General features: G+C 49.0%; 1 protein-coding gene across 1 annotated transcript in view; it reads right to left on the bottom strand.

Moving 5' to 3' along the window:
• Ubac2 (UBA domain containing 2) overlaps positions 1 to 12,509 on the bottom strand; it is a 167,122-nt gene that overhangs the window by 128,992 nt on the left and 25,621 nt on the right. Inside the window, exon 2 of the mRNA XM_075950198.1 lies at positions 891 to 1,015. Within this exon, the coding sequence (XP_075806313.1) occupies positions 891 to 1,015 (125 nt within the window). The remainder of the gene's footprint in view (positions 1 to 890; positions 1,016 to 12,509) is intronic.

Raw genomic sequence — 12,509 nt, 5'->3', positions numbered from 1 at the left:
TGAAAGAAATTAACATGGGTCAGAGAACAACTTGTGGGGGTGGGCTCTCTCCTTCCACCGTGTGGGTCCCAGTGGTGGAACTCAGGTTCTCAGACTTGGTGGCCTTTTATGACAGAGCCATCGTACTAGCCCTAAACTCTCTTCAAAGTATAAATCGCATTTCCGCAAGTAAAACCTAGGGTACAAACTTAGGAGTTCAGCAAAAGGTAACCCTGCAATTTCTCCATTATAACCTGCACCGCTGAAAATATCCGCAAATGTAACTAGAAAGCATGCTTGTCAACACAGTATGGGAATACTTGTTACAGACTCGGGGATTTTGTGCTCAGCCCTAAACGAGGTATCTGTCTCACGCTCCGCCCTCCTAAGGCGTAGGTAGCACTGCAAATGTGGGCGAGGGAAGTCTGCAAGCCAGGTCTTGGGGAGAGGACACGCCGAGGCTGTGGCACTTCTGACTTGGGTGGTGGCCTCAGAAGGACCTGGATGGAGAAGGGCTGAGAGGCCCTGGTCCCAGCTGAGGCACTATTGGCAGCTGATGGCCTTTGAAAGGTTTTCTATAGAGGTGTGACCCCGACGGGCTGACCAATTGCCTGTGCTCTGGCGAACGACCCTGGCCCTGCATCCACATGCTGACTGCAGCAGTAACTGGACTCCGCTATGAGGAGGAGTGGAGGTTAGGAGAGCAATGTGGTGGGCATGGGCCTGAGGAGTTGCAGGGGAGAGAAAGACTAAATATAATTAAAATACAAGAATACTCTTAAAGAACAACTTTAAAATACTGCTTTTGAAACTTTAGGAGTTTCGAGGGGCTAACGAATTGAAGGAAGAAGAGGCCGGTCTAGAAAAAAAACCCTCTTCTCCCAGAGGCCAAAGGAGCAGTGTGTACCTACCTGGAAGTTGTTCTTGACAGCATGGAGGTCGTACACGAAGAACTTCTGACAGTGGGGCAGCAGGAGAGTCAGCAGGGACAGGGCACTGGGGACCAGCAAGAGACTCTTCGACAGCGGGGCCTTGTCTGGGAGGGAGGAAAATACATCCAGAATGAGTGGCATTTAGAAAGTAACACAAGCAAAACCTCATACAGATGAAAAGCAGGGTAACTGACTGCTCTGAATGAAAACGAAGGCCAAGTCCAGAAGGCCCAGCTTTGGCTCTCACTAAAACGTCACCAGCAGTTACGGCCAGGGACAGAAGGCAGGCGTGACCTCTGCTGGCGTCATCGTCAGCTGGCTCGTACACAGTAAACACCCAGTAACCTCCGCACTGCACCAGACAGGAAAGGGTGAAGAACCTTCCAGCAGTTGGCCCGAAGATGACGGAGATTCACACATTGGTTTGAGCACTAACACTGCTCACTGAAGGGGTCTCCTGAGGTGTTTCCACTGTGAACACAGGAGGAGCCCCATCAGGTGTCCCATGAGGGCCCTGGGGACCTCCACCTCATCGTACACAGACATCAGCTTTGTGGCCACTTGGTACCGAGGCGACAGGAGACCAAGCATGTGACTGTGTTGGCAGGAACTGAGACATTCCCGAAGACTCGCTGCAGGCAAAGGACTTCCCATGACAAACCCCCAGGCGCATGTCATGACACGTCACAGGGAAGGGAAAGTCCTGGAAACTGAGCCAAGCCCAGATGTGCGGCAAGTCACAAGTTCTTACAGACACAGAACAGGACGTCTCGAAACACTAACAATGTCTGCACAAGACACAAGCACTTCAGCACTCAATGTCTAATATTTTTCATAAGTTATGGTGTATTGAATATTAATTTTACTACAGCTCATTTCCCTGCACATTTATAACTGTAGATTATACGACCTGTGGGGGCAGGGGCTTTACACCTGAACGCACAGAGGAAAGAAGACAGCTCCTGACTGGGTTCTCCCTCCACCACCTTAGAGGCAGAGCCACTGGCCCCAAAGACATTTGAAAGTTGAAACTACATACACTCACAGCAACCAAGTGTGTGCACACGTGTCTGCGTGGGTGCCTCCTCCCACACCTAAGTGACTAGGGTCTCATTACCTGGGACTTGTGTGCCCCATTCCAGGCATGTGCACAGGGTCCAGAGGCCATCTTCCTCCACTGCCCGGTCACATGCTGTCTCACTGGAACTGAACTGTATGTACCATTTGCACTGGAACTGGCTAACAAGCCCCCAGGATCCCTCTACCCCCACCCCTAGCCCAGAGCCACAGCAGCATAGGTCCATGCCCAGCATGTCCATGGGAACCGAGGACCTGAACTACGGTCTTTAGCTTGTTACTCACTGGATCTGCCCTCAACTAAAACACTTTAAAGATCATTAGGATGATACAAAGTTTTGCCCGGTTTCCGCTACCACAGCCACTGGGCGCCATCTTCTCTCCTGGGACAGCACCTGTATACCCCACTTCCTGCTACCTCACCCTTGTTCCCCAGACTACTCTGGGCCGCCTGCCTCCCATCCCAAAGGGGTCCCCTGCTCTCTGGATCCTCTGCTGCACCGCGCTTTGCACCTCATTTCTTCCACACAGTGGCTCCACTTCTGCTGGAAGATGTCTCTAGACTTCTTTCACTGTCCCCAACTCTGCGGCACTCCTCAGGGTGTGAAAGACACATGCCTTACCAGAGCACAGCCCCTCTGACAGAGGACATTCCCAGCTCACCAGTGGCAAGGCCCCGGGAGACATCACTGAGGGTCCCTTTCAGATTCTGTACCTTATTCATTAGAAATTCCCTGCGGGTAGATTTATCCGTTACAGTTGGTGCTGTGGTTATGGTGTTTGTGCAAGCATACAGAAATAGCCCAGCGATTTCCTCCCAGGTTGAGACCCTGCACACATCTATACCGGAACTGCCACTCAGTATTGCTCTCTCCACCAAGACTTGCCAGATCCCAAACCTAGCAAAGCACCGTCCTGCCTGGGGCCTCAACAGGACAGGAGGGCACATGGCTGAGACCACAGCCAGTCTTAGACTTGCTGGAGCCACAGAAGTCTCTGTTCTTCTAGCCTGCAGAAGGGGAAATGAGAGTTTACCCATACAATATCAGAATGCATGAGGGCTCAGTGGTAGGCACTTGCCCAGCACCCCTGGGCCGTGGACCTGATCCCCAGCACTTACCCCTCCCCACAATCCCTACAAAAGCTTGACTGGCGGGTGGGTTTCTGTCCTCATCCAGATGACAGGACCACAGGGAGAACTGGTGCTGCAGGTTCACCCTGAAAGGGAGCAAGTCCTCCTTCGACTTTTACCTGTCCCTGTGACAGGCAGCTACCACGGCCCTGTCGCCTCCTGAACCCACACAGTCAAACCTCACATCCCTGGGCCCAAGACTCACACTGGCACAGTTCTCTGACCAGCAACTCCAATGCTGCTCTCTAGAGCCCTGCCTGGCCTTCTTGTCTCCTCCCCCTCCCTCCCTCTCCTCTCCCACCTCTCCCTTCTCCCTACTCCGCTCTCCCAATAACTAACTGAACAGGGCGCTTTGGCTGTCTCCCTAACCCATCTCTAAAATCACTAAGCACCCGCTATAAACCATGCACGTCCCTAGGCTCCAGGGCTCAGCAGGGCTGTCAGGACAAAGGCCTTACTCTTATGGTGCACACCATCCACACGAGAGAAGAAAATAAACAAAGGCAGACATATCTGTCAGCTGGAAGCAAATGCTGCAGAAAACCCAAGCAGGCAAAGCCCAAGTATGCATCCCCAGGGGCTTCCCACCACGCACAAGGAGGTGTTGCTAATCCACACTAAATGCATTAGGGGTGGCAATGTGACTTGCTTGAGCCAGGGAAACCTAAGATATGTCACTTCCAGCCAGACACTTAGAACTAGTGATACATTCATGCTCTGTCTCTCCACCAGGGCTCAAGATGGCAGCCACCCTATCAGACAGATGTTTCGGCTGAAGACAGGCGTAGGACGGATACCCCACCCCCAGGAGATTCTCAACGGCTGGGAAGCATTCTTGCTCTTGTAAACCAGGCCTCTGACACTCAGCCAGTGGAGAGACAGCCAGGGAAACCTTTCTCAGATGTAATATTTGAACAGAGACCTTAGCAAGTAGGCCTTGCAGTATGTGGGGGAAGGAGCTCTACCAAACGTACATAAAGTACACAAGTTCTAAGAACCACAGTCAACAGGCAAAGGGCATTGCACACACAGGCGTACACCCACTCTAAGAACCACAGTCAACAGACAAAGGGCTGTGCACACACAAAGGTACACACGCTCTAAGAACCACAGTCAACAGACAAAGGGCCGTGCACACACAGAAGTACACATATTCTAAGAACCACAGTCAACAGGCAAAGGGCCGTGCACACACAGAAGTACACACGCTCTAAGAACCACAGTCAACAGACAAAGGGCCGTGCACACACAGAGGTACACACACTCTAAGAACCACAGTCAACAGACAAAGGGCCGTGCACACACAGAAGTACACCCACTCTAAGAACCACAGTCAACAGGCAAAGGGCTGTGCACACACAGAAGTACACACGCTCTAAGAACCACAGTCAACAGACAAAGGGCCGTGCACACACAGAGGTACACACACTCTAAGAACCACAGTCAACAGGCAAGGGGCCATGCACACACAGAAGTACACATGCTCCAAGAACCACAGTCAACAGACAAAGGGCCGTGCACACACAGAAGTACACCCACTCTAAGAACCACAGTCAACAGGCAAAGGGCCGTGCACACACAGAGGTACACACACTCTAAGAACCACAGTCAACAGGCAAAGGGCTGTGCACACACAGAGGTACACACACTCTAAGAACCACAGTCAACAGGCAAGGGGCCATGCACACACAGAAGTACACACGCTCCAAGAACCACAGTCAACAGACAAAGGGCCGTGCACACACAGAAGTACACCCACTCTAAGAACCACAGTCAACAGGCAAAGGGCTGTGCACACACAGAAGTACACATGCTCTAAGAACCACAGTCAACAGGCAAAGGGCTGTGCACACACAGAGGTACACACACTCTAAGAACCACAGTCAACAGACAAAGGGTCGTGCACACACACAGAAGGCGGGATGAGCACAAGGTGCATAGGTGGGTCCTAAGGCCAAGGACGTGGGGGGCAGCAAGCAGAACCTGAGGCACAAGGAGGTTTTCAGCCTCCTCCAGGGTGGCCGGAGTCGGGTGGGGAAGGGTTAGGGAGAGGGACACCATCCATGATACGTTGTCATTTGAGATTATGGGAAAACAGAGGAGTAGAAGCCGGGTCCAGTCAGGAGGCCGCTGGGATGATCCAGGTGAGGAACAATGACACTCAACCAAGGAGCCCAGGAAAGGAGGCTGCTGGGCACCTACAGGGACCTGTGCCACCGTCCTGACTGCTCTATACAAAATTTAAACGTGGACTTGGGTTCACCAGCTCCAGCTGACTTGTCAGACCATTGTGTCTGACAAGACAGAGACATACTGCCAAATACCCTAAGAAGTCACAAATTCTAAAGGTATACTTCAAATTAAGAAACGCATCCATTAGTTCCCGCTTCAGTTCCTCCAGAGCACAGGCTCCTCGGCGGCAGCTGCAGCCAGGGATCCCAAAGGCAGTTGGTGTGTGTGTTAGATGGATGGGCTCGGATGGAGAACAGGTACTTACCCAACTGTCCCCTGATAAATACACAAGCAGAAACAAATGGCCACGAGTATACAACGGGATTTAATTCAGCCATGAAAGGGAAAGGAATTCTGATCCGTGTTTGTTACAATATTGGTGAACCTGAGGACACTGAGCTGAGTGAAATCAGCCCGTCACAAGAATACAAACAGCCCCGTGGTTCCCTTTATAAGGGCACCTAGAACTATGAACTTCACAAAATCAGGGAGTAAAACAGCGGCTGGCAAAGGTGCTGGCGCTACAACCAGGGAGTTGTTTAATGACACAGTTACAGTGCTGAGAGGTAAAAGGAGTTCTGGAGGTTTTTATACAAAATTACGGATGGGCCACACGCTGCTGATATGTACGCTCAAGCATGAATACGGCTGGCTACACAAGGCATGTTTTACGTCACTGAAATTAAACATCAAAAGAGGCACCGGGCTGATGGGTCAGCAGTTAAGAACACTGGATGCTCTCCTAGGGGACCCAGATTCGACTCCCAGCACCCACATAGTGGCTCAGAACCGTCTGGAACTCTAGTTCCAACAGGTGGGATTCCTCCTCCGGGCCTCCGGGGCACTGCACGCAATCCGTACACAGACATACATGCAGGCAAAACAACCATACATAAAAAACAAACTGTTTTTAAAAAATCAAAAGTAATCACACTTACAAAAGGCCAGCAAGAGATAAAAGGCACTTGCCATATAGTCTGACTACCTGAGTTTGATCCCCAAATGCAAATCAAGATGGACGGAGAGAATCAACTCTACAAAGTTGTATTCTGACCTCCACAAGCATGCCATGACAAACACACTCCCAACTCCCACAAAAACAAACAAAATGCTTATTAAAATAATTTATTCTTTTTATATAACTGTTACAATTTTATCCAAGACAGGTGGCAATATAAAGCTAGTCAGCGTAATCAACCAGATTATTGGGAAACTGTATGGTGTGATGTTTTTCACAAATTTCAAAAAAAATCAAACTTATTTTGTTTTCTTTTTTTTTTTTCTATTTTCACTTTTCAAGACAAGGTTTCTCTGGAACTCACTTTGTAGACCAGGATAGCCTTGAACCAGAAATCTGCCTGGCTCTGCCTCCCAAATGCTGGGATTAAAGATGTACGCCACCACCACCTGGCTTCGAAAATTAAAATTTAAATAAAATATGTTTGAAAAAACTCAGCTATCCCCTGCTCTAGCTCACTACCTCTCGCACTGACCAGCACTGGCTAGCACTGCTTACTCTCCACAGCGTCCCTCACTGCTCAGTCTTCACCTAACCCTTCGTCTTCTCAGCAGAACACAGCTCGATGACTGCACAAGGGTCCTTGCTCGTCTTGCTCACCATCCATCCCCACAGCTGCAACACCACTTGGTAACAGTGACCTTGCAGCACTTGTTGCAGGAAGGAAAAGAGTTACATGGTTTAACTCCCAAGATAATCCTGAGAAGCAGGCGCTGCCCTCTTCAAACTGGCACTAAGGAAAACAAGGTTTAAAGACTGCATTGCTTATTTGTGCATGGTAACAAACGCCTTAGCTTAGGTGTCCCTGAAAGGGAAGGTCGGGCAGAGGCTCAGGGCCGCAGGTGGTTCATGTTGGAATGTGATCCCAAGGCAACAGTGAAGGGCAAAGGAAGGAAATGAGGGAGAGTCCACGCAGAGACCGTAATCTTGTCCCTGCGCCACTTCTGGTACACCCTCTGACCACTGTGTCTCTCAAGCCTCATCAGAGAAGCTTCTATTACCAGTAGAGGGCAATTAACACAAATCACAAGTAGCCACGGTTCAGAGAATAAAAGACTGTAGAATGTTCAGCCCTAAAGGAAGCATGTATGCCCTCCCCTCAATACCAAGGCTCAGAGATCACCGAGAAAGAGGGGGCAGAGAAAGTGTAAAAGTCAGAGTTGGCAGATGGCTAGGAGAAAACCATGTCTTCTGAACTCAGCAGAGCAGTTGAATACATGAACTCCAGAGTGTGAGACAGCAAACCTAAGCCAGATCAAACCCCAGAAACAGAGAAACTGGGCCCACAGTCCCACCCCTAATGGTACAGCTATTGGCAACTGTTAGCCACTGAGAGAAGGGGCAGTTTTCTCTGAGTGTGGCCCCTGGTGTGGACAGCTCCAGCAGAAAATCTAACGTGGTCCCTGATGTAGACAGCTCCAGCAGAAAACCTAGCGTGGCCCCTGGTGTGGACAGCTCCATCAGAAAACCTAGCGTGGCCCCTGGTGTGGACAGCTCCAGCAGAAAACCTAGTGTGGTCCCTGATGTAGACAGCTCCAGCAGAAAACCTAGTGTGGTCCCTGATGTAGACAGCTCCAGCAGAAAACCTAGCGTGGCCCCTGGTGTGGACAGCTCCATCAGAAAATACCTGAGAGTGTTTCCGCAGCACAAATATCTTGAAGGGTTTTTGCTATTGATGTTCCTTTTTAAAGGTGGGTAAGGAAGAAAAGGTGGGTCTGGGAAGAGGTGAGAGCTAATTAATTATTAAATGGAATTTCCAGCTTGGGGGCGGTGTTCCTGGTGCTGCTTCATTCCCGACCCCGCCCCTGAGATGCTCGGACCACGCCCACCATCTCTTTAAGACCCAGCCCACAGACCTGACAGTGTCCTACTCTATTCTGTCTCCTGCCTTCCTGAGAGTCACCAGGGAGTGCTCTGCTTTGCATTGCTCTGTTTATTAAATCTGGATTTATTAATTCAGTTTTATTTAGTATATTGCATCGGCAGTGGAAGAACGCAGCAACTGGGGATTTAACACTTAACAATTATGAACAAAACGTGTTGTACAAGACTCTCAAAGAACTAGTAAGCTTTTTTAAGACTACATTATCAGGTTGGCTCCCACCAAGTGACAGATCAGCGAGGCTGTTATAAGAAGCCACATAAAGGTATCTTCCTGGGAGGTATCACCCAGGAAGGGGCCTTTTTCCCATCACCTTCCACCCTTCAATAGTCTAGACTGGCCTCTGGAGGTGGGGGTGGGGGACCCTACTGGAGGAAGGAAGAAGTGAGCACAATCAGAGGTTGACCAAACGGCACCCAGGGGACAGACGGAATGAGAAAGGAGGCTGAGCAGGCAGAAAGGGTGCATGAGAAGTGGCCGACGGCAGTCACGCCAGTGGCAACCGATACAACCATATCCTATGTTATATACCATGCAGCATACCGCGAGTACCCACAGCCCAGTGGGATCCTTACCTTGCTGCAGATAAAGGGAAAGACGTGTATACAGCCACAAAAAGCACTAACATCTTACAGTGGTGCATGTCAGTAACAAGTAAATGCAGTTCTGCATGGAGACAGCACAAAGAATACAGACTGCAGAAAGTGTAACCGTGTGATGGATACACACTAATGCTGAAACCATCAAAACAACAGCTCCGGTGTTGATGTGAAATGAGCCCCAGAGGCTGTTGACAGACAGGCCCCCATGCAGCAGCGTGAGGTGACTGGGTGATGTGGGGCTGGACTAATCTCCATCCCTGGGTCGGGTCAGCGCTGAACAGCCTGTTGTAGAGGTGTGACATTGCCCTGCTGTGGAATATTAGTGTAAGATGTGCTACTTCTGTTTATGCCGTGGGATATTTGCTTAATGATGCAAAAATGTGTTGCATCCTTTTATGTTGCATTTGTTTAACTCTGTGAAGCTGTGTTACTCTGCCTGTCTAAAACACCTGATTGGTCTAATGAAGAGCTGAACAGTCAATAGCTGGGCAGGAGAGAGATGGATGGGGCTGGCGGGCAGAGAGAATAAACAAGAGAAATCTAGGCTTGGAAGAAGAGAGAAGAAGAAAAGGAGAAGGAGAGGAGGACACCAGGGGCCAGCCTCCTAGTCACACAGGCAGCCACAGAGCAGGCAGCAAAGAGAGGTATATAGGATAGAGAAAGGTTAACGCCAGAGGAAACACAGACGGGATAAGTTAAGAAGAGCTGCTAGAAACAGGTCACGCTAAGGTTAGGCACTCATAAGTAAGAGCAAGCTCTGTGTAGGAGCCGGGTGGTGAGCCCCAACATCCTCCATCTCTTCTCTCCTTCTTCCCCCTCACCAACACTCCCACCTTACACTTCTCCCTCCATCTTTCCACCCATCATTTCTGGCTGCCATGAAGCAAACTCCTCCATCACATTCTCACCACCATGGTAGTGCCTCCTCGCAAAGCCCAAAGACAACGGAACCAGCTGACCAATCTCTTACACACACACACACACACACACACACACACACACACACACACGTACACACACACACGTACACACGCACACACGTGTACACACACACACACGCACACACTTGCACGTGCATATGCTCACATGTACACGCTCGCACACACGCATACGACACTGAAGACTCGGGCCACAGCAAGTGCCATGGATATGCACAAAGACTTATTTATCACAGAGATGCTCTCCTTGCATTGTCTGTATTACTGTGAAAACAGAGTCTGTAAATATCTGGAAGGAAAATGGAAAATTAAATTACGTTCTATGCGGAAGATGGAGTGATATCCAACACTAACAAATGGGTAGTATACAAATACTTCATGCCTTAAAAAGGTGTTCCTAAAAATAGTGTCAGTGGCATTATAATACAGTCCTTTAAAAAACAGCACAAAAATAGATGTTCTGTAAAGCATCCTCCAAAATACTAACAATGACAATGAGATGTTTTGTTTTTCACACAAATCTATTTTGATTTTAAAAAAGTAATTTTTAACTAGCTACTTTTTCGGGGAAAAGTTCACCATATCCTCACACTCGGAGCTCAGGCATGTTGCTAGCTAGCTTCCTGTCTGTGAGTGGGATCAGAAAGTAGTTTGCACGTCAGAGCCCAAGCAGTAAACAAACATGCTTTTGAAAGTCGTCTCTCTGACAGACATCTCTCTTCCTTAGAAGACAGGAAGGCTATGGCTGAAGGAACAGACCACGCACTAATCTGAGTCAAAGGGATCCGTCTATGGCAAACATGGCACAAAACACCACAGTTAAGACTTCTCTTTGGTATGATCGGAGCTCACCACCACTATTTGTGGCTGAGGGGTGTGACCATGAAACAATGAGTATAATGGCTCCATTTCCGCAGGATATCCCATGACAATACCGTCCTGATAAAAGGCCTTCCCGTGTCTCCTGACTTCTTTATCACCTGGAGGGAGGAATTCACCGCTCACAGACTTCAGGTGAAGAAATGGGCTAGAAAGTTTAAGTAACTTTGTCCCAGGTCACAGCTTGATAGTAAAGGGGCTGCTATTTGAACCCGGTCCTGCCTGACTATAAAAAACATGTTTCTAATGTCTACCAAGAGAATATACTTTATATATTTACTCTTACACTTAGGGTAAAGTTTTGATCTTCAACAAGTCAAACATAGAAAACTATGACTCATAAATCCCACTCCTAGACACATATCCAGAACAGTGAAGCTGAGACATGAGTGCTTAAAGCAGTACTGTCATAACAGGTAAGACACAGCCAAGTGACCACCAACAACTGAAGACATAAACAAGACACTCCACACAATGCAGCACTGTCGGGGGGAGAAGCGTGGCATCCTGGTGCCTGCTACCATCATGGACAAACCTCACAGTACAATATAAACACAGCAACACCAGCAAGTAAATACTTTAAAAGGCTGGAAGGAGAAACCTGCTGTGTGAATTTTCCCTGAATATTTTAAGCACTAAAGACACTAACCACAGGTTTTGCTTAACCATGTGGGCTGCTACAGAAGGGTGCTAGCTGCAGACACAACGGGGAGCAGCAACCTGGTAACTCTGCCTGCCCCCACGTCTGGCCTGCAAAAGTACACGTCAAAAAACCCAGTGTGGTTCACACCCTTCAAGCAGGGGCCACCAAGCCCCCACCACAAACACTCATCTTCCCATTAATGACGTTTTAACTAGTTGGTAAAGTTCTTGGGGTTCCCATAAAACAGGGATCATTTAGTATCTCACAAAGTAACTTTCTCACAATTTTTTTTTTTAGTGAAAAAGGGATTAAACAAAAGCTAGGTGTACAGCAAGCCTCCCACAAGGAGAGGTGCCTTCAGCTTCCTCCACACTTTAGTTCCCAGGCCACTCAGCTTCCTGGGAAGGATCCTGAAAAACTTGTCTCTGGTGACCATGTTGCAATTTGACTAATGTGTGCTTCTGGTGAACAATTCCACGGAGACCACTCTAAGAGTGCCCAGAGGCCAAAGGGTCCCGGTTTATTACCGCTACACTCATTTCTGGAGGCCATCATGGGCAATCTTTTGTCCCTTATGCACTGGGGAGAATTTCGTGATACAAGGCACCTGCCTCATTGGCTGCTCCTTACACAAGTGCCCAGGCAGACGCTAGCTGCTGTACCAGTGATTGTATCAGGAAAGTAAACAGGATAAAAGTGCTGAGAAGGTTCTAGAGTTAAAAAAAAAAAAAACCAGGAACGAGAACTTGCCCTCAAAAGGGCATTTATCTAAAACACGTAGACAGGATGAGTTGAGGGCAAGGGCAGTAAGTTTTAAAGGATGTTCTCAGACAGCAGTGCAGGCTGAGGCCGGCTCCCAGGTCACAGAAACGCGCATCAGGTCTGCAAAGCACTGCAGCCACATCAGGCACCGCATCTTACTTGGGGCTACCACTGTGCTTAACCCTATCTGTGCTCAACGCTAGTCTAGCCGGCTTTGTGCTCACTGGGAGACTCAACGTAAACACTCACCCCTTCATTAGTCATAAAAGGCAGTGGCTGTTAAGTGTATTAATCAGAGGAGAAACACAGGTGAGTCAGCACGCTTGTGCAAAGGTGAGTCAGCACACTTGTGCAAAGGTCAGTCAGCACACTTGTGCAAAGGAGAGTCAGCACGCTTGCGCAAAGGTCAGTCAGCACGCTTGTGCAAAGGAGA

Source organism: Microtus pennsylvanicus, chromosome 15 (assembly GCF_037038515.1).
Source record: "Microtus pennsylvanicus isolate mMicPen1 chromosome 15, mMicPen1.hap1, whole genome shotgun sequence".
NCBI lineage: Eukaryota > Metazoa > Chordata > Mammalia > Rodentia > Cricetidae > Microtus > Microtus pennsylvanicus.
The sequence above is the reverse complement of the archived record's forward strand: the minus strand, read 5'-3'. Positions and strand labels throughout refer to the sequence as shown.